This window comes from Rhipicephalus microplus, chromosome 6 (genome assembly GCF_043290135.1).
Source record: "Rhipicephalus microplus isolate Deutch F79 chromosome 6, USDA_Rmic, whole genome shotgun sequence".
NCBI lineage: Eukaryota > Metazoa > Arthropoda > Arachnida > Ixodida > Ixodidae > Rhipicephalus > Rhipicephalus microplus.
In genome coordinates, this window is record NC_134705.1 from 181,357,036 (window position 1) to 181,379,650 (window position 22,615).

At 46.6% G+C, this 22,615-nt stretch overlaps 1 protein-coding gene across 3 annotated transcripts in view; it reads left to right on the plus strand.

Annotated features, from left to right (window-relative positions):
* Positions 1-22,615, plus strand: part of LOC119168268 (BCL11 transcription factor A) — a 664,540-nt gene that overhangs the window by 106,481 nt on the left and 535,444 nt on the right. Inside the window, exon 2 of one of the 3 annotated variants that reach the window (XM_075867205.1) lies at positions 21,644-21,709. The exons of the other annotated variants lie outside the window; for them this stretch is intronic. Within the exon in view, the coding sequence (XP_075723320.1) occupies positions 21,644-21,709 (66 nt within the window). The remainder of the gene's footprint in view (positions 1-21,643; positions 21,710-22,615) is intronic. 3 annotated transcript variants of the gene reach the window in all.

Genomic DNA, 22,615 nt, shown 5'->3' on the forward strand with positions numbered 1-22,615 from the left:
ACGGAGAGGAAGAGTGACCCCCTGACGTGTCTTTGTCGTTAAGCCTCGCTTCGTGCTCAACTTATCTGCTCGTTTTCGGTGATGTGACATAATTTTTTTCGTGTCGTTGGTATCAAATATATACAAAAGAACATTTTGTCGAAAACCGTACGAGTTTATAGTGAAGCACTAACACATTCACAAGCGTAACACGGAGCACTATCCGATGAATGAATCAAGCGATCGTTTGGTCATTCATACGATTTTCGCTTCTAGAAAACATTAGGAAGGCGACGCAAAGAGTAAAATTTCAACTACTCGGCCCTACGGGGCCTTTCAGGACACAACGCATAGACTAGTTTTGCAGAGTAGTACAGATACATGCTGTGTCGCGTAATACAACTTTTACCGTACGCGTACGTTAACTCTAGGATTATACAGAAATAGGTGAAGAAATGAAAGTGCGAAATGATTCTCACACACATATACAGTTGTATAGCGTGTCCGTGCATGCGTGTGTGTGTATTTGTGCGTGTTTGTCATTTAAAAAAAAAAACTAGGTTGTCAAAGTTTCTGCAGCCTTCACTACGGCGTCCCTCATATTCATATCGTAGTTCTGGAGCAATGGTTAAACCCCGTCGATTATTATAATAAGGGACCCTGAGACCTTACTGTTATCAGGTATAACTGCTTCTTTATTATTTGCTGAGCTACACAATATAGATAAATGAAATATCGGCTGTTGACCCGCAGGTCGCGCGTTCAAATCCCGGCTGCGGCGGCTGCATTTCCGATGGAGGCGGAAATGTCGTAGGCCCGTGTGCTCAGATTTGGGTGCACGTTGAAGAACCCCAGGTGGTCGACATTTCCGGAGCCCTCCACTATACGGCGTCTCTCGTAATTATATGGTGGTTTTGGGACGTTATCCCCCACAAATCAATCAATCAATGATTAGATAAATGAAATAAGCGAACTATACGCGCTCTTAATCTTTGCGCGGCAACCTGTGCGCGGCAACCAGCTTCGTAACATAAGATAAAAGAAACGATCGGCCCAAAACCGAGTGCGCTTTGCCGCCCTTCTCTGTACATAGATATGTATCTGTACACACACTAACGCACACTCGGCGCTGGTGTTCGATCAATCTGCAAGGTCTGCAGCGTCGACGGTGACACGCTGGGCGTTCAATGATTCTCTATTGATGCGAGTGCCCGGCCGAGAATGACGAGCTGTCGAACAGCCAGCGGGTGTCTATTGGATAATGTCTGGCTCGGAAGAAAGATGGCCGCCGCTCTCGCTCGCAGACAGGCGGCGCTGCGCTCGTCGTCTCCGTCTTGTTTCTTGTTTGTTTTTTTCGATCCATTGTTTACGCTGTCAAAAATGGATTGCTGACTATACAGCGACGACTCCTTTGAGAAACGGCAATTTCTTTTTTTAATTGTCTCGTCGTCTGTGTATACAGATTGTTTTTTTTTTAATGCGTGGGGTTTTACGTCCCGAAAGCACGATGTGATAATGCGATACGCTGTAGTCGATGGCTCCGGATACTTTAATCATCTGGCGTCCTTTAATGCGCCCTCACATCGCACAGAATACAGAAGCCGCTACCGTTTCGCTTTCATCGAAATGTGACCGCCTCTGCATGAATCGAACCCGCGACCTTTCGGTGAGCAGCCGAGCTGAGCAGTTTGTGCTTGGTTCGACTATTCCCGCTAATATGTGACATCCGATGACGCCACTGGGGCGCGTACAAGAGGTCTTGGTAGTGCTCTGAAACACAAAGACGGTTGTAAGACAGTGATCGGTCTTGGTGTTTGTTGGTTCTTTGGCTCTATCATCGTTCGCTCAACAGAGAGCCGAGATAGTTGGTGTGTGTTTGTTCTGAAGTAGACAGAGTGGGCAAACACGGACACAAGACGTTACAAACACCACAAGACACTACAAGCCAGGACGCTAAAAATGCCATGGGCAGGCGCAGGTGATTTTTCGTGTCTTCCTTCTTCTTCTCCCCTTCTCCTCCGTATCGCAAGCCTCAGTTGTATACGCGCTTTCTGTGATTAAAGTTGGCGTTTGTCGTGACCTGCCTCCCTTCTTGTGTCCGTGTGTGGACGCCCATATATCTTTAGAATGTATATTCGCTCGTTTCGCGCTGAACCACTCGACAAGTTTAAATGCATCCACCATGCTCCGGACGTTTTCGTTACTGGACGAGCAGTTTTATTAGGGTTTGTTTTTCGAACACGAGGAAATTAAAAAAAATGGCAGCATAATGGAGAGTGGGGCGAAGCATCCGTCCGTCCATTCGTTCGTGCTTCCGTCCGTCCGTCCGTGCGTCTGTCTGTGTGACCGTCCGTGCTGTCGAAAGGTGCATTTAGGCATGGCTGGTGTTTTGCAATTAGAATAATTTTTAAAATGAGGACGTCTGAAAGATTCGTCGGACGAATAGGGTCATCATTTACGGTGACATAGCTGGGAGATTTGTCGGCCTTCGACCTGTGATAGTCACGGACTGAGAAGGTACAAACACCTTATTGTAGCCTATGGAGGCCTACGAAGACAATTTCGAAGTTGATAAACAACCGTGTATAATGTAGCTATATAACTCTGCAAACTAGCCTCGACAGCCATAACGACTCGCAAAAACGCGCTTCAAGGCCACAAGTTTTCGACTGCGCTGTTTGTAAAACAGCTGGGACGATTGTGCGGACATCTTCGGTACCAGGGACGATCTTTCTGCAACCTCTTTTCTCCCCTTTATCCCTTCCCCAGTGCAGGGTAGCAAACCGGATGTGCGTCTGGTTAACCTCCCTGCCTTTCCTTGTATCTTTATCTCTCTCTCTCTCTCTCTCTCTCTCTATCTTCGGTACCAGGCTTTTTAAACTCTCCCTTTCTCTTTCAACCCACTATTCCCCAACCCCAGTGTAGGGTAGCATACCGGATACTAGCATCTGGTTAATCTCCCTGCCTTCCTTTTTTCTCGTCTCTCTCTCTTCGGTACCAGGCCCCGGGCTGGAACAGCGGGCAGCTTCTGTGCCGGAGAGAAACGTCGCATGGAAAGAGTGGATCGCTCGCTTCACGCTGCCCCCTGACTTCTCCCTCATCTCTCTCTCTCTCTCTTCATCTTCCCAAGCTCCGCGTCGGCAATGTCGCGCGTTCTCCGAGTTTTCCACGCGGTAACGAAGCGAATGCCCGCGCGGAGAGCCAGCGGCTTCTCAAGCGACCGTGTCTTCGGTGCGGGGGAGCTCTCTTCGCTCTCGTTGCTAAAAGCGGAGAGTTGCCGGCCGTGCGACCCGTAAATCTTTCAGCTGTACCCCCCCTTCCTACCACCCCCTTGGTCCCAGCGCTTTGCCGCCGTCCCCTCCTCAAGAACCGTCGACGACTCCCAAGGGTTCGCACGGCTAGGTCGACCTCGACGGCGCGGTCTGGCAGTTCGGAAGAGGACGACCAGCAGCGCCCCCTGGAGAGGCCAGCCCCAACGCGACCTCTTTGACCCTTTCGTCTTCTTAGTAAAGGCAAAAAAAAAAGCCTTATAAGTGTCACGAATTAGAGGCATGGCATGTCATGATCCCCAATTTTAAGATATAATCTGTGGTATATGGTTCAGTACTATAGGCTGTTCACCAAGAGGCTGGTGAAATTTTAGCTCATTTGTTCGAGCACTTACTTTATGATTGAATACGCTGCTAAGCATGCGAGCGTTGCGAGAGCTTGACGATTTATTGGCATGACATGACGTCACACTCAACTTTCGACCAAAATCTGTGTTATATGGTTTCAATGCTGGTGAGTTCGCCAACATGCTGGGGAAATTTTAGGTCATTTGGTCCAGCACTGGCTTCTAATATAGTACGTCGATAAACATTTAAGCGGTGTGAGAGTCGGGCAACACTGGCCCATTCGCGAGCCGTGACGTTACAACGCACTTCCTGTGCGAGCGGCTGCACTCCGGCGAACGATTTCGTTCCGGGATCAACTGCGCTGTAAATCGAGATATGTATCAAACTTTCTCAGCTTTGCATTGGAACTGAACATTGTGCAACGTGTCAGATTTCGACAGAACCCGATGGCTCCGCTCCGTGCAGCAGAGTGACGTCACAGACGCCATCCCAAAATGGCGGTCGCCTGCAGTGGGCGGGCTTTGTAGCCTGCGCGTTTTAGGGCTCCTTTCGCACTAAGATGTCATTTTCCAGTCCATTTTTTTTTACGTACTAATGGGTACAATAGACCATTCTATTTTTGGCCTAAATCTTTGAACTGTTAACTGACCATGTCATAGTTCATTTAGAGAAATAAGTTGTAGGCGTAAACGTGAATGATACCAAAGGTCACGTGACAGAATGGTGGCACAAGGTCGTGATGTCAACTGATGACGTCATATCGACGTTGTTTTACGCCATCATTACTGATTCCGTACGTTAAAACTGTGGGTTATTCGCTGAAATCCAAGGGCTTGACTAATAATAATATTCAACGTTGCCTTTCAATAAAGTACGACCTCACTTCAAATGCATTACTGAAAGCTTTCTGCGAGGGAAAACAGCCAGTTCATGTTTGGAAACCCCTTTGTAAGGGGCATACTTTTGACGTATAATAACTGAGGCACAAAATGAGACGACTTACGAAAACTTTTCATTGTCAGAATATCGCTGCCAGTAAATAAAACTTGTCATCTATTATTCTAATCGCGCAGTACTGTCAAAATGCGCAAAATAATAATATTGCTGTGGCTGGCTTTTCACTCCTCAAAGCCAAGATCTGATTATGAGGGGCACCGTAGTGGTGGGCTCCGGAAATTTTGACTAAAGGGCTTCTTTCTTGGTATTCAAAGTACGCGGGCCTTAAGCAGTTTTGTCTCCGCTGACACTGTGGCCGCATCGACTGGGATTCGATTTCGCGACCTTCCGGGGGTCAGCAGTTGAGTGCCATAACCGATAGACCACTGTGACGGCTGTCAAAGCGCCGTCATGAGCTGTGATTAGTCCGTGCTTGACCCAAATGTTCGGGACGTGAACATTTTGACATCGAGCGTGTCTTTAAGCGTTTGCTTCGGAGGCGGTATTCGCGATAACTGTAAGAAAAAGAAAGAAAAAAATTAACACAACATGAGAAAAATTCTAGATAATTTGGTGAAGTTGTGCTAGAGGTGCACATGTGTAACGCCTCGGCGACCTTGGTTGCTCCTCATTGCCGAACACTTCCCATCGACCTTGTAAGAGACCCAGACGCCGACGACAGAGGAGGACGACGGAAAACAAATGCACCCCTATACAGATGAACAGTATAAAACAACAACAACAACAACAAATTTCCCTCCTCTGCCTTATTTGGGTCAGTTACAGATCGATCGGCAGAGTGCGAGAGACAGTAAAATAAAGATATATATAATATAGTGTCGTCTGCAGTGTCAGCCATCAAACGTCTCCGTCCCTTTCTTACTCCTATCCCTCTTTTCTTTTTCACATTACTAACGCCCTCTCCATGATTCACACACTACATCTGTCTATTTCCTCCCTCTCACTCTTTTACCGTCTAGTTTGCATAGAGCCGCGACCGTCAAATACAGTAACTCATTCGAGGAGAGTATAAGAGGGGAGAGGGGCCAATGTCGGTTGGCACGCAGGTGCAGGTGTATCCCTAGCAGACGACGTTCGACCGCATCGAAGCAGAAGGCAAGAAACTTGCGATCAAAACTGAACAGGACGGCATATACATAAGAAGAAAAAGCCACGGAGACACAAGAGAAGCTATAGACTCGATTGTTTGCTTATCACGAGAACTGTCGAACGTTTGAGACGCCTGCTGGAGTGCTTTAGTGCTGGCGGCCTCCTCCCCCACGTTACCCTCCGCTACACCAGCCCGCAGCCTTTACACCAACCGTTTATGTGGTTTGTGTTTATAGTTACGCGTGACGTGTGAAATGCCAGACGTCAAATGTTGCGGAGCGCCTTGCGCCGCTGGGCCTTAGTATTTGAAATGAGATGGCGAGCGTGTTTGTATCGTCTTATGCGTAGAGGAGCTGTTACAGAGGCAGGTGCTTGGCGACAATGCTGGCAACGTTGACGTGCACGATGTAAGAAAGAACTTGTTTCTCTCTATGCGTTGTTATTCTGTGGTATACGAAATAGTGTTGGAATTTTTCGTTTGTCTGTTTACAGTTTTTTTCCTGTCTGTGCCGAAAGCACTCCCAGTACGTTTTGCCAGAGTTATCGTTTGATGTAACAGAAAGCAAGTAATGAGCTCGGCTTATACGCTCTCCTGACCTTGAGCGTGGTCTTTTTTTTTTTTTTGATTGAACGTTTATTATCATTTCTCACATGAAGTTTACAAACACTGATTGGACCCATAGCCTGAGGCTAGTGTAGGGTCCAATGAGAAAAGTAATAGACAGAAGCGGAAAATATCAATTACACATAATACATATGTAGCTCTACAGACACTGTAAATATACACATATACAGAGTAGAGAAGTGTTTCTCTTCTTAAACAATCTGGTCACACCAAACAAAACTGCATGTGCGCATACAAAAAGTTATGACAGATAACTTCGTGGACACACCCACCGAGGACCGAGTGCGACAGTTGGAGGTACAGTCGTAAGCAAGTTTTCTCGTCGATTTTCAGTCTTCGAATCTCAAAGGAAGAGAACAGTAAAATGTTCGTGACATCATGAAGTCACGATCAAGGCATATATACAGGGTGTTCCTAGATAACTTGAGGCAAGAATTTGAAAGTGAAATGCACTTAGGAGATGAATCGAACCAAAGTCGTACTACTTGCACTAGCCTGTAGGTACTCAGGCTATTTTCTTTTTATTTTTCCCCATAATAGGTAATTAACACATCCATACTCATTAGTGCCATTTAAATGCAAGAACAATGTTTTTAAATATTCTTGTTTTCCCCGAACTGTAACAGAATGGAATAAACTCGATAAAGACGTAGTAGCGGTAGTTGATTGTGATATATTTCAGGCTCTCCTTCAATTGTAACCCTGATGTATTTTGTATTACGAAAGGCTTGTCTGCATTTTTCACAATGTAAATTTGACATATCACGTTGATATTGTCAGTTGAATTTTGTATTGTCTGAATTTGTTGTATTTGTTAAGAAACCTTGTTATATGTTTTGTACCACCCTGCTAGAGCCCCTATCATTGGGACTAGCAGTATTGGAAATACATAAATAAATAAATAATAATTCTTAACTATCTAATTTTTAATTATGGGCTGGAAAGCCAAAGTATGAACACTGAGACGTAGAGCACTTTCAAAAACCGCAGACTAAATTGTTTTCGCGTATGATACGTCTCGCGCTGTTATTGTTTTTTTCCGCGTTGTAAGGAAAGCCCGCGAAACGTGAAAAAAAAGTTGTGTGACGGACCGCGAGTGCACTGCTATAGTGCTGCTATACAGCCCCTCTTTACAACGCGGAAAAAAATAACAGCGCTAGACGTATCGTGCAGGAAACAACTCAGTTGACGGTGGTTTCTGAAAGTGCTCTACATCTCAGTGTTCATATTTTTGGGTTTACAGCCAATAATTACAAAATCACGTAATTACGAATTATTAACAAATCAGTATGGGGAGAAATAAAAAAAATAGCCTGAGTACCTACAGGCTATAGTGCGAGCAGTATGTGTTTGGTTCAATTCGCCACTGAAGTGTCTGTCATTTTTAAATTCTTGGCTGAAGTTATGTGAGGCACCCTGTATCTTGCCTAAGCAGCAAATGTGCAGTGAATAGAATAGGTGCAGGTTGGATACTGTTTCGTTGGAGGGGAGGGGGGAGGGTGTCTTTGTGCTCGCATAGGCGCGCGCGTGTGTGTGTTCTCTATCTCTCACTATATATATATATATATATATATATATATATATATATATATATATATATTCAACGGTTTCTTGTTCTTGTTTTTATATATTTCGTATATATTCCTATAGTGACTGTAAAAGATATCACCGCGGGCAGGGTCTGCTTTATTAGCAGTCACCATCTCTTTCACAGGAGCAAGCTACGCCTATAAACGCTTACTCACATGTCGGCTCTTCAAGCAATACCCCTGACAGAAATCCCTTGCAAAAACGCCGCGCCCGTAAAATACGCCTGTTTCCATAAAGTTATTCGGGAAACGTATACGGTAACCATATAGAAAATGTGTGGGTTACGTATGTAAAAACACGAGCAATTAATTGGAATGCCATTCGAGACGTTTCAGTATATGGATTAGTCAACTACGCTGCCACATTATATGATTGTTGGGCGAGGGAGAAGGAGCCGAAGAGTGACGAAACGCAGGGATGTTAGCCTGTGTATAATAAATGGTATGCTGCCGTACACTGGATATGAAAAAACTCCTAAGCAGGGTGTATGTTCTGGCGTCCACGTTTCGGTTATATAGCGGACTTGTCTCCTCCAAGACTGCAACTCATTTCCATAGCTTTAGTGGGCATACTGTGGCGGCGTACTATTGGCCACGTTCAAATAGCGCGCCTTTAACCGTGCGTACACAGGATTGGCTTATGTCCAGAAGATGTCCAATACTATCGAAAAGGACAATTTATTTTAATGGTTTGTCGTTCTTTTTTTGTATTAACGTGGCCGTCGCGTTAGGTTTCATCACAACAGCGGGAGGCCGTATGACGTCACCATCGGACTGCAACATGGAGCATTGCATATTTGTCGCGCGATGACTTTTGGGCGGGCAGCCTAAGTCGTCGCCAGGGCCCACCACCCGTCCGCCTTCCCTCCTTCCGCTATCGACACGCTGGAAAGACCCCCGGTTAGTGCGTGTTGGTAGGTAAAAAGGGGAAGAGGGACGGTATGGGGAGGGCAGTCTGTGACCGACACCTCTTCTTTTTTTCCGGCCATTGTTTTTGGCCAAACCCTGCGCTCTGCGCGACCGGATGGCTGGCACAACCATGCGGCCCTGAGGCGACTCCCATCCCATGTCGCTCCACATACGCGGCCTTTCTTTGTTGTTGTTTGGCATTTCTTTTGCTCTTTTTTCCCCTTTCTTTTCCTTTTTGTTTCTTACTTGCGCGCTATTTGTGTTTCGATGGTTCCTTCCATCGCCCCGGATGGGGTGGCGTGGATGTCCGATGCACGAAGGCCTCCGCGAGCATGTACACTTATGCAGCGGCGAGATCTGGGCAGGTATATAGTGCGACCATGTACGTGTGCAGGGAGGCATGCTGTGTGACGCTGCATTCACTGCATGCAGAAAACAGACAGCAGAGACGATGTCACCGCGTGAAGTTGCGCAGTAATATTCTGTGCACTCGGCACTTTCACGCATGGCCGGATTTTACAGCGGGAGCAAGCACAATCTGGAAAAAGAACATTTTCTTCTGGTTCTTTTCTTCTGGTCAGTATATCAGTGGGGCACCCTGCTTGTATTTCAGCTGCGGAATCCGAGAGCTTTCACAGCGACCGTAGACGATGATTCATCACACCGTTATTGGCAAAGCCTTCCGCCCATTCCTTGACGAACGGCCGTCGGAAAAACTCGTCTCGGTGTTTCGAAAACAACGCCTAATTAGAATTACACGATACAAACCGTAGACGATATTTCGCGAACGCGTTTTGCCACGCAAATGAAGAAGAAGAAAAAAAAAACCACTTCTAAAACGAGAGTGAAAACACACCGCTCCGAGCCTATTCGTAATGCCAAGCCTCTGCCGCCGCGCCTGCGACGTTCGAAAACGCGAGAGGGGTCAAGAGGTCGCGCGCCGGCCGCAAGGGGTCAAGGGCCGCGGGGGACGCAGTGCGAGAAATACGGCGGCTTCTCCGAAGCCTCATCGTGCGGCCCGGAACAGGTGACCGCGCCGGGCCCTGTCGGTCAAAAGAAAAGCGACGTCTACTCACCGACAGTGCCGAAACGTCTCGGAGAAGCCATTCATCTCTCTGTCTCTGTCTCTCTCTCACCTTCTAGCAATGCCGCCGACGACACTACCGCATACACTCGTGTTTGAGCCGAACTTTCTTTCGCAGTTTTTGACAAGGTGCGGTTCTCAAACCGAACGAGTTATTTTGCTTGCTTTTAAAGAGTTGACTGTTTAAGCGACTTGGTGTTTGAACTTGTGAGTCATCGCTGTTAGCGCAACGAGACAGGACAACAGCAAGGAGCCGCCACGGTGCTCCAGTGGCTAAGGTACTCGGCTGCTGACCCGCAGGTCGTGGGATCAAATCCCGGCTGTGGCGGCTGCACTACCGATGGAGGCGGAAATGTTGTAGGCCCGTGTGCTCAGATTTGGGTGCACGTTAGAGAACCCCAGGTGGTCGAAATTTCCGGAGCCCTCCACTACGGCGTCTCTCATAATCATGCGGTGGTTTTGGGACCTTAAGCCCCACATATCAATCAATCAATCAACAGCAAGGAGCCGACGCACACGTGCTCTTCTGTCTCGTGCTGTTGTGCCGTCTCGTTGCGCTAATCACGATGACTTTTATATATCCTCTCGCTTTTCCAATAGGGAGCATGAAAATCCCCGTAGGAGTACGGTAAGTCGAAGGACTCATCTTTTCTACAATATCAATGAGAACGAACACCCAACGTTAGTTCTCACGAATTCAGCAACAGTGCGGGGCTTTTTACACCAACTTTAAAGTGCGATTGCTGTCCTTTTATCGGGGAAACCGTTTAAGCCATTGGTTAGGCCGTCGAGTTCTCGCAGAAAAGCCTCGTCGAGCGATGACGTCACCAGCAGAGGACGGAAAGGGAGAAGGGTCAGTGATTCAGCCGAAATACAATTTCTTGGCCTGGCGGGATTTACCCCCGTATTCACAAACGCTCCTCGACTCGACTTCTACCCTTCACTTGACAGAGTTGAGCACTGCGCCACCGTTCGGCTGAAAATTACACTGCGCTACTCAAGAATCGCAACAGATTATCGCTGATATGCAGTGACTTGCCGTGCCTAGAGATGGCGCTCCCATCGGCTTTTTCAAGTGAAGGTGAAGCATTGAGTGAAGGGACGTTCTAGAATACGGGGGTTAGACGCGGGTATCCGCGACCCGAATGCGAGCGTCACAACCACTCGTCTATCCAGGCAGGATGGCAGCGTGAGACAAGATGGCGCACGCACGCACGCACACAAATGCATATATAAGTTCCCGCATACATACATAGTGAGAGAGGAACAGAAAGAAGAAAAGAAAGTGAGAAAGAGAGACAGACTGAGAGGAGAGTTAAAAGAAAGAAAAGAAGCTTGGGCTTTGCTATAGACGTATGGCTGCCACACTCTGTGCCCGTGTGGCTATATTACCTATAGGCTTAAGTGGTTGTCTCTAGACTATACGCTGGGTTGGCCCAGCCCCGCTGCTTGTTCAGGCTTGCTACCTCCTGTGGGAACCTGCCCTAGTTTGTTTTTCATGGTGAATCCGTCCATTCATTCCAGCGTAGCGCGTGTGTTATACTTTCCTTCACTGAAGCTTATACGCTCACCTGAATTGAATTCAGTTAAATTTCTCATTCACCTCGAAGATGCTTGCCAGAAAAAGTGACTATGAGAACGCGGGTCTCCCTAATGCATAGCAAGTAAATAAATTAAGACGTACACGATGGAGCTTACATATACAACACGCGAATCCGGAAAGTCGCCAGGGTATTCATATGATGCTGGAAGACTTGGAAGACACTAGTGGACTAATTGCACACTTTGGCGCCATACATTGTGTTAGAGATCCCTGTTATTTAGGTCTATCAACCCGTCACAGACTTAAAAACGCTTCTATGAAACCGGGTTATCTAACAGGGACATTCATGTGGTTGGTTCTTCCATATCTTCACGAGCATATTTTTTGGATTTTTCCTGTTGAACGTGTACGTTTCTGAAGCGAAATAGAACAGCTATACGCCACAAAGAAAAATAAAAGCGCTGACTGCTGTTTCAAAGCTCCGAAAATAATATTGAAATCTGACTATACTCTTATACAACGTGATGTTTGTCAGTTTGAACTCCAAGGACTACGCTTCTTCGATTTTCTTCCTTAATTATATTCGGCTGTGAAGGTGGCATACCGGCCTTTACACGAATTACGCGACGACATACGGTATGTACTAAACACACTTCCTGAGGGAGAGTATAGGTCACTTCTCAGTTCGAACACACCACCACCCCCACCTTCTCCAGGTCTTCCGTTTTGTTCGTCTTCTCATCTTCCTTGGCAGACGTTTACACCTCGATACCTGTCGTGCATGATCCGTCGTATTGCGAGAATCCGTCAAAAAAACTTTGTGGCCGGTGGGGATCCGTGTGTAGGGCTAGCGAATGCCTGACGACGCTTCGCAAACCATTTCTTTCTTTCTTTCTTTCTTTCTTTCTTTCTTTCTTTCTTTCTTTCTTTCTTTCTTTCTTTCTTTCTTTCTTTCTTCGACAGCCCCCTTTGTCTTCACATCCTCTGTAGTCTGCTGTTTGTTTGTTTGTTTGTTTGTTTGTTTGTTTGTTTGCTTGCTTACCACCTACGTTTCCCCGTCCGTCCGTTCGTTTCTTCTCTCGCTATTGCCGCCGCTGCCGCATGCCAACGGCAAGATTGATGACCACTGGAACGCCAGTTGGCTCGAAGGTGGCTTCCGACGGATTGGTACGGAACCGATCGCCGCTGGGGCACCGAGGAAGGTGGCTATAGCAGCAGTCGAGTGTGCGTTTATGGAATTGAGCCGACGCTCCCCCTGTTTCGCGAGCGCTATGATCCGCTCCATGCGCGCCACTGAAAGCGGTGCAGGCTACGCAGGAAGTTCGGTGAGCGTAATGTACAACTCCGTGTGTCTCAGAGCCGCGTTTTTTGGCTGTTTGTGCTAGCAGGTCAAGGACACGCGCCGCAATCATCGTGACGCTTCAAATGAAAACGAAGCGCTGAAGACACTGATAGCCTGAACGATTCAGAATAACACAGTTTATCTCTATGTGACAATAAAATTCGTCAAGAAGGTATGAACAGCGCATAGACGATAAGGGAAAGGTACAAGATAAGTAGAAGCCCTGTCTCTTATCGTTCACCCATACTTTTTTCCTTTGCGTCTATGTGGTGTTTATACTTTCTGTATAGATCCTCACGAACTCGGCCGAGCTTTAGTTCTGAAAAACATCTGATGAATTGCGCAGCTTAAAACACGCGGAGAATGGTAACGGCACACAAGGAAGCTCATTGCATACTAGTAACAGCAGGTGAGCACAACAGTACAGCCGCACGAAGCAGGGAAAAGGGAATTATTACACACTTCACTTGCACGTAAACAAAGGAAGCAAGTATAGAAGCAGTGTCCACATTTCACAAATGAGCACTGAAACACTAATTTATCTCTGTGTATTCGAACTTACTCAAGTTGAAGAAGCAATAAATATGGAGGGGATTGTTCTCATTTCCTATAGAATGTCACGTATGTGTGCGTTTTAGAGTATACGTGCTGCGTTAGTGATACGGAACAACTGAAAAACTTCGAGCTGCCACTTTCTTACTCTGAAGAAACGTGTGTTTCATAGCTCCAAGGGAAAGCATATTCGCCGTCTGTTTCCAGCCGCTCGTCGAGCTGATTCCGCACTAATGAGGCGTATTTTGTGGAGTTCGGAATAGGCGTCTTTATGAGGCCTGCGTCGTGCTTCCGCCGAACGGTGTCACCACCACTGTACAGAGACCAGTCGTATATGAACATCCCCCGTTCTGTTTTCATGCGAAATGTGTTTAGAAAGAGTGGTTAATTATTCGGAGCACTTGTTACCCTACTATTGGAGAGGATAAAGTCGTCCTGTGAGCCTCACACTGGCCTGAAAAAAGACGTTAGATGTGTTTTAAAAAATGATTTAACGATTTAGAGTCATTCGTATGCTCTACTGTGTGAGAGCACTAAGCCGTTCCTCCCTATGACGTTAGCCATTACAAAGCAGTGTTTAGAAAACGGGGTGAACAATTTAAAGTACTTGTTACTATATATGGTAGAGCACTAGGCCGTCCCGCAGGCATCACACTTGATGAGGCCTTGTTGACAAAATTAAGCCGTGAACGAGTTCACGTGAACGTGCCAGTTCCCGACGTTCAACGTTTCTGGTTGAAGACTGCGAAAGAATTAGTCTGTACATTGAAACCGAGCCGTTCGCGCAATGCCGTATACTGAAGGCTTATCCAACGCCTGCGCCATTCTTTCTTAAACTAGCCACAGTCATCATCATCATCATCATCATCATCATCATCATCATCATCATCATCATCATCATCAGCCTGACTACGTCCACTGCAGGACAAAGGCCTCTCCCATGTTCCGCCAGTTGGTTGCCTCTAAATACTCTCGTGATGTTTTCAAAAACAAATTCAGCTACAAAATCGAATCATTTATACTTTCCACGTTCACACGAACCTTTTTAACGACATGTTCTTAACAAAATGTTTTCTTGCTGTACCTACAAGTTGGATTTTAGCTTTTGCTTCGTCGTATAGGTCTGCTCAGTGATGAATCGACTGCATACGGCAAAATCAGGCAATAGTGGGGAAGGTTTAAGTTAATTTCAAGTGCGTATGCATTTCTTAGTCGGCTTTACGAGAAACAGTGCTCCCGACCATCTATACTTCGGTAAACGAATAGTTATAAACATTGAATCTATGAAACGAAATAGTTTCTTCGCTGTGCTCACTTTCGAGCCTTCATATACAGAGTGCCACGCTCTGATGTCAAGTGTTTTAGCTGCTGAACTAAGCTCCTTTTGCTGGTCTGTGCGTAGAATCTGCGCTTGGTAAACTCCATGATATGCATTCCACTTAACGAAAACCGCAATATATTAAAATAAAACCAGTTCCGCCGATGGGACGAAGGAACGAGTGCGATGGCAGCGAATGGAAGTACCATACGATGTAAGGCTAGCGGCTTGCTCATATAGATCCGACCTAGCGTAACTACAGAACGTTGGTGGAAAGGGCATGCGGCCGCTCCAGGGAGTGAAGTGGTTTTCCGGCTGTGTGTCGTTTTAACACGAAGTTAAACCGTGTTATCACAGCACGTACGGAGACACGAGAGGCGCTTAATGATGTCTGTCGAGATAACGGGTGCGCCAGTGCTCGCGACTCGGTCTTTTTTTTTTTTTTTAATCTAAGTTCGCTGTTGCGACGCAAGCGACGCAGCCCCTTCCCACCTTCGGCGTCCGTTCATGCTCCTTCGTGTGACGAAAAAGGGGCGGGGCGTTTCCTCCTGCTTGAGGAGCCGTTGGCCTCGCACTGTATAGTGGCGATGTTATCGCAGGCGTACTTCGTGTGATGGACATGCCCGGCTCGTTTTGTATATGCTACAGCCGCGTTGATGATTGATTTGTGGGGTTTAACGTCCCAAAACCACCATAGGATTATGAGAGACGCCGTAGTGGAGGGCTCCGGAAATTTCGACCACCTGGGGTTCTTGCGTCAGCCGCGTTCATTCCCAGAGCTCGGGCGCTTTTTACTCGAGCGCAACACATGAAACGCGCGGGACGGTGCTTTCGATATTTGGAATTTGTACGGTGCATGACGGCGACGGCAAAAAAAAAAAAAAAACCCGCCGAGAGTGTCCATGTAATTGGTGCCACAGGAAAAGAGTATCTCCTATCGATCTCAATGGCGCCAGAACATAAGAAGACTCCATTCACCGCGAATGGCGTTTATTGTTGAGCCTCCATGAGCAAATGCTACGCATCGACTCTCGACTGAGTAGTATACTCCCCCCCCCCCCCTTTTAAAGCACTTCGTTTCAGCACGTCGCACGAAAATAGTATGTTATTCATGGACACTTCGACGCAGCCGTATCCCGCTCGTCCTGTCGTATATATATATATATATATATATATATATATATATATATATATATATATATATATATATATATATATATATATATATATATGCTGATTTCTAACGCTCACTATCATCCGCACCTCTCATACCACGAAGAAACACTTACCTTCGACTCCTATGCGCCAGCCCTCACTGAAAAAAGAAATGATGTAAGAAGGTATAGGGCATTAAAATCGCCCTCGTGATAGTTTAATACTTCGAAACATAACGAGATGTAGGGAGCACCTCGCATTTCAACACCCATTTGACGACACCTTCCCCGAAGCCTCGTCGCTGTGCACAATCGCGGACAAACAAACAAGCACCAGACTCGCGAGTGCATGCAGCTCCCAGCGGGGCGCCACCAAAAATTACCGGTCCCAAAAATACACTGCCCGACCGTCGCTGATGTCCCGGGGAAATTTTTCAACAGCCATCAAAAACTGCGCCCGCCAGTGAAAAACAGGCGCGCTTGCAAAGCCGTTAACGACGCATCTCACTAACCCCCCCCCGATCTTTATAGGCATAACGCAGGCCACGCGAGAGGCAAGCCCATCTGCGATGACCGGAGCCTACAGGCTAGCACTGAAGTGGAGCGCTTGCGTCTACTATACGCGGACGCTAGCCGAACGCCAGAGCTGAACGAAAAAGAAGGCTTAATGTCCCGCTTCTAGAAGCCAACGGGTTGCGCTTCTAAGCCACGTTCGTGCGCTTGCGGCCTGTCCTCGCCCGATGCATCCCTTAATCGGCCAACGCTGCCGCGTGGCCTTTAATGACACCTGGCCTCGGCCTATGCCAGGGCACCTAAAACAGATAGGAAGGACAATGAGAGCGGGGGAAAAAAATTGAAGGGGGCGTACGGGGATCGACGGAATGGGAAAGGGTAGCAGCGCGGGATGACTCGACCGCGGCAGGACCGTGGCCACCTTTCCCCTTTTCCCAATCTGCACTTACATCCCTCTCCTGTTTCCCTCTCTCTTTTTGCCCTCCCGGATCCCGTGCACCCCCAAATTGCTGGCTCCTCGCCGCTGCAGCCCTGGGTTCGGATGACTCTCCCTCCCACCCTCCACATTTGGCAAGCATCTTTCCTCCTGCGATCCCTTTTGTTTCCCTTTTTTTCCCTCTTCGCTTCCCTCTCGGCAACCCTTCCACGCGCCTTTCGCACGCCTCGGCCGACGCCCGCGCACTCTGGATCATTGAAAATCACGCCTACATTCGGGAGGAGACCACGTCCCTGCTATAATCTTTGCGTCGTGCCGCGAGAAAGAAAGAAGGGTTTCAGGTGAGATAGTGAGGGGACAGGGGGAGGGAAGGGCGCGTCGTCAGTCGGCAATTTGCGTGCACCAGGCTGCGTGGTAGACGTTCGCCTGTGTGGTTGCGTGCAAAGGGAATGGTCTCTCGCCATGGTCAGTTCGACGTATTTGAACCAAGCAAGAATGTTATGGATTGAGACCCATCGGTCACCCGCATACCTAGGCTCAAGATCCCCATGGAGTACTTGAAGACACCCGCCAGCAATAATTGGCTTCAACTGCTTCTGCTGCTACAGTTAAGCGCCTGGAGCTGCCCTGTTTAAAGTTTTGTCTAACGATGAACAGTGAGCCTTAATCTTACGAGGCCGTCGCGGGTTCGAATCCCGGCTGCGGCGGCTGCATTTCCGATGGAGGCGGAAATGTTGTAGGCCCGTGTGCTCAGATTTGGGTGCACGTTAAAGAACCCCAGGTGGTCGAAATTTCCGGAGCCCGCCTCCACTAAGGCGTCTCTCATAATCATATGGTGGTTTTGGGACGTTAAACCCCACAAATCAATCAATCGAATCTTACGAGGTCATCGGGTCATGACTATTTTTTTTCCATGAACACAATTACAGGGTCTACTGATGTATACTATGTGCACCGCGACCTCATATCTTTGCTACTTGATAGCTCATACCACAGTTCCAATGAAAGAAACCCTCATACGGTCCACTATGCGTTTCCCAAAGACGAATAAAAGGCGAAAATCATCTCCATTTTCTTCTTGGTCCATCTGTTGATAACAAGAAGGTTAAGCCTCCTTGGTTGAAACATTGGTCTTTGGTCTTGCCCTCTACCGCCCTTCTTTGCTAACCAGGGTATACCGTTGGCTAGCCAAACTCTTATCTAAATGTAAGTGTAGTCATTGTCCGACAAATGATGGATGTGTGCAATTATATGACGAAACGTGGTCACACAATCCACATTGTTGTGGTGCTCCCCAACTGTTCAAGTGTTGACAGATATGAGACTTGACAGTTCGACGTAATAGCTGATTGAGCGTGTATCGGGTTATCCCGTACTGATATGGGATCTATCTGCCTGTCGATCTGTCTGTCTGGCTATCCGTCCGCCCGCTTGGGCGCTCTCGTTGTGGCCTATATACGTGTTCATATTTTTCGTAATGTTAATATATTTCGTAATATTCAATGGACTCTGTAGAAATTATGCATCTGTAGAGAAAAATCATCTTGCAAATATGTGATGCAAGACCGTAAAACCACTTACACTAGGTCTTTTCTGTCGGCTTTTTGTGTATACGGACATCTTTGAAGGTTTCCGCATTGTTCAGCTCGTTCTTTGCACATGCATGTCATTGGGATGCAAGTTTCACACTGTGTACTTTTTTGTGTACAGCGTGTCTTTCCGGGCGGCTCGAGATCGTGCGTCCCGTTGACAGGACACGCAAATGAGCTATTGTTCACCGTCTATAGGGCTTCGATCCTCAGTCCCCGCTGTCTTCGAGACGTGGGCGCGACACGTGTAACAACGGTCTCGTTACGAGAAAGTGGTCAGAAAAAGATAAATAAAGCTAAGACGGTTTCTTATGCATGTAGCTAAGGAAACTAAACGACAAGAGCCATCTGTTTCTTCTTCTCGGTCGATTGTATTCATGCATTCCCAACGGCGAGAACAAGTGAATGCGTTCCTTCATTGATAAAAAGGGTATAAGCCCTGCTTACTATGAATGAATTTTAAGGCCTGATGTCCTCTAGCATTGCTTGAACGCCGTAGTAGCTCGTGTTCAGACGTGTTAAATGTGTATTGTAATATATTTATCTTGTCCCCTGGTGTGTGACGTCCAACCGAAAATTAAAAAAAAAAACTCCCAAGCATTTCCCCGAGGGTGAACATGGTTAAGTGCGAATACACGGGGTGATGCTATGAGGGATATTTATTAATTCGCACTATTATATTTATTAATCACACTATGGTGCCTTTATGGTGTAATGGTTCCTGGGAATCGCAATTTGATCACACGGGGGAGTTTACTTAACTCATTGGCGAATGCCAACGGATTTTAACTTTACTCCCCCTCACGACCCGCTCTCGACGGGAGACTGAGAGAGAAGGCGGGTGCGCGAGTGAGAGGGGTGCGCGCGCAGCTGCAGCGAGCGAGGAGAGCGGAGGAGCGAGCGAAGGGGGAGGGGGTATAAGGCGCGTTACTGACACCGATATCAGCGTCGCGTCCGTGGCTTATTCGGTAGAGCGTCGCGCTGCGGCCCGCCAAGTCCTCTTTCTTTTAAAGATAGAGAGAAGACTGCGGACGCCGCCGACGGCGGTGGATGGTTTGGGGTCGCTTATAAAGTGTATTCACACTTAAAAAAAAAAAGCTGTCTCACCTAATTTTGCTCTGCCATCATGATGTGAGGCATTGGAAGTTTTGTGCACCTCACGTAATATTGCTTCGCCTCCGGGATCGGCGTGCACGGTGAACCGAGCATCTATAGGCAGCTTGATGACGTCATATCGCCCTCACAAATTTTGGTGACCTGTGACATCATGGAGGCATATAGTGACGTCACCTCACGATGATGAAAGCCCTGCTGCGAAGCGAGGACCCTGATTCATAGCAACAAGCCAGCCACCTGGCGGAATAGGGAGCAAAGAGCCAGGACCTCCTTGCCTGCTGGTAAACGCAGAGGTGCCGGCCCCTGTCACCTGTAGCCTGTGCGTCGTGGACGGCAAGTAGAGGGCCTAGTTATCTGGCGGGAAATGGAGTTGTTATCGTGGTCGTAATGTTTTGAACCAATCGTGTTCATGCTGCCGACGCCGACGACCAATTTTCTCGTTTGATGAGGCACCGAAGATATTTGCCTTAATAAATGATTAGGCGTTGAAAGAAGGAAAGAGGCGCCGAATAAAAGGATGAAGAAAAGAAAAAGAAAGAAAGGAAAAAAGACAGCGCCTAACCATGCGGACTGATATTGTAGTTTTAAAAATATTTTTCATTGACACATTTATTAGCTTTCTTACAGAAAATGATATTTGTAAGTCAGCATGTTTTTTTTTGCATTTGATCGCTCGATCACATTTTAATTCTCGAGAGATCGCATTGTTTTCTTTGTTGCCTCAATTGCCACGTGGTGAAAAATAATAGCACAGTAACTTTTTGCTTTTATTTTCTATAAACTATATTGGAACGCATGGTTAAGCATTCGTTCTTTGTTTTCTGACTAAGGTAAAAACCGTAGAACTATCTCGTTTTAACCATGCTGTACTTTGTCGACGACCAACATTCGGGACACGTGTGTATGATGTGGAACATTAAAAGGTACGAACGTCCGAGATATGTGTGTACGACTCGATCGAATCCCGGCTGCGGCGGCTGCATTTTCGATTGACGCGAAAATGCTCTAAGCCCGTGTGCTCAGATTTGGGTGCACGGTAAAGGACCCCAGGTGGTCGAACTGTTCGGAGCCCTCCACTAGGCGTCTCTTATAATCATATGCTGGGTTTGGGACGTTAAACCCCACATATCAATCATCATGTGGTTACGATTGAAACGTCCAAATAAAGAAGATTCCAGATATGTGCGTTTAAAATCAATCATTCGAGACGTGTACATGTGATTCCAAATATTCCAGATTTAAAAACATTCCAGATATGTGCGCACGAGCATGAACATTCGATACATGAACGTTAAAGATATGGGCGTGTGATGTCGCGCACTCGAGATCTGAGAACATTCGAGATATCGGTGAATGATTTGGAACATCCGGTATATGAACATTCGAAATATGTGTGTGCGTGTTCTTGAACATTCCAGTTTGTGAACGTGATATATGCGTATGAACTCCACGTCCGAGTTTATGAACGTTTGAGATATTTGCGTGTGATATCTGAGATCCGAGATAAGAACATTTGGCATATGTGTGTGTCGAACATTAGAGACAATCAGGGGAGTCAGTAACCTACGCCGGCCATTTCTGTTTTGTCCAGCATCAGTCACAACCATAATCTATAGTGACGTTGCTGCCGCTCTACGAATGACGTCATGCGTGACGTTTCAGTTCAGGCCACGTGACTTCCGCTTTCGACGGCGACCGCAAGCTTCATTGTGGTGCTGTCTAGGGTTGCCAACTAGCGCAGAATAAAATAATAGCGAATGTTGGCTAATGGTGCACTCTAAAAAAATAGCGAGTAAAAAGGGTGTCTTTTTGTCCCACAACAATAATCGTCATATATATATATTGCGTTTCATCCTTGCGCTATCGCCCCGTGCCTGGTACATTCCGGTCACGGTCGACATGCCCATTAGCAGGGTTTCATTGCATTCTCGATATGAAAGTGGCCAGCGCCGAGTTTTCAAGCAAGGAAGCGCATGCAAGCCTGATGACGAGTATTGTTGTGGGACAAAAATACACCCTTTTTACTCGATATTTTTTTTAGAGTGTGGGCAAAATATCTGATCTTTGGTGAAGTTATTGATTCTGTTCAGTGTAAAATTATTAGGGTTGCTTGTGTGTAAAGAATTGTGGACTCTCCGCTGTTATGAAAGCAGCATTTCCTTTGTTCTCTCTTAGCGCAGCGATTCAATTGTCTAACACTCGTCTTCTTTTTTTTTTCATTCTATTTGCAGGTAAGTGCGATTGCTCTTCGCTTTTTGGATTACAGATCTCTGCGGACACAGTCATCTCGGTGCCAAGTAAGATCTTTATACTGTCCAACACGGGGTGCTACTCTGGACACTGTCAAATCTCGTCAAAGTGCCGAATTTCGTAGTGGTGGCATTTTAAGCTAATCAGTGTAGGCAGTGCGGGTCTTGTGCAATCAGAGTTGACCAATGACGGAGTTCGACAACGTAATAGAATTTCGCGATGTGCAAAGTAGCACAGGACTTCGCCGCAAGAACACCGGCCAACAAACCATTTAATTCGTCGCCTTGTATTATAAGACCTTGCTATCATCCCGGTTCGCATTATATCTGCCAGTCCAGAAGGTGATATTGTGGTAGACGTCCTTTTTTTTTTACTTTGCCGTGTCGTAATATTTTGTTTCTGAATTTCCCTAGCTTATGTACATAAACGGAATACAAATATGAATAGTAATATAGCAATGAGTGTTATCGTTCAAAATTATGGTCACGTGTCAGGACTGTGGGAAGTCAGTTAAAAGGCTTCAGTGACAGTGCCTGGCAGGAATGTTTGTTTTTGTTTTGTTTTTCAAGGGAGGGGGGAGAGACGTTTCTCCCGTGAAAGCCAGCAATAAATACACTTTGCTTCTGACGTTTTTTTTTTGTTGGCACCTATTTTATACTGATTATACATACGAAACTTCCTTTCATGTTCGATTTGTGGATATGTTCATCAACAATTTGGTGCATATGGTCACTGCTCCCCGGCCGTATGTGAATCGAATTCCGAATGAACAAGCGAAATACATACCAGCTCAAAGTGGAAAACAATTCTTAATCGGCCATTTAACATGCCCAGGAACGATGGCGATCTCCTTTAGCTGGCTCATGATGAAAACTACGTATAATAAACAATACAATAAAATAGCTTTCATGAGAATATACAAAAAGTGATACAAGAGTTACGAACTACTACTA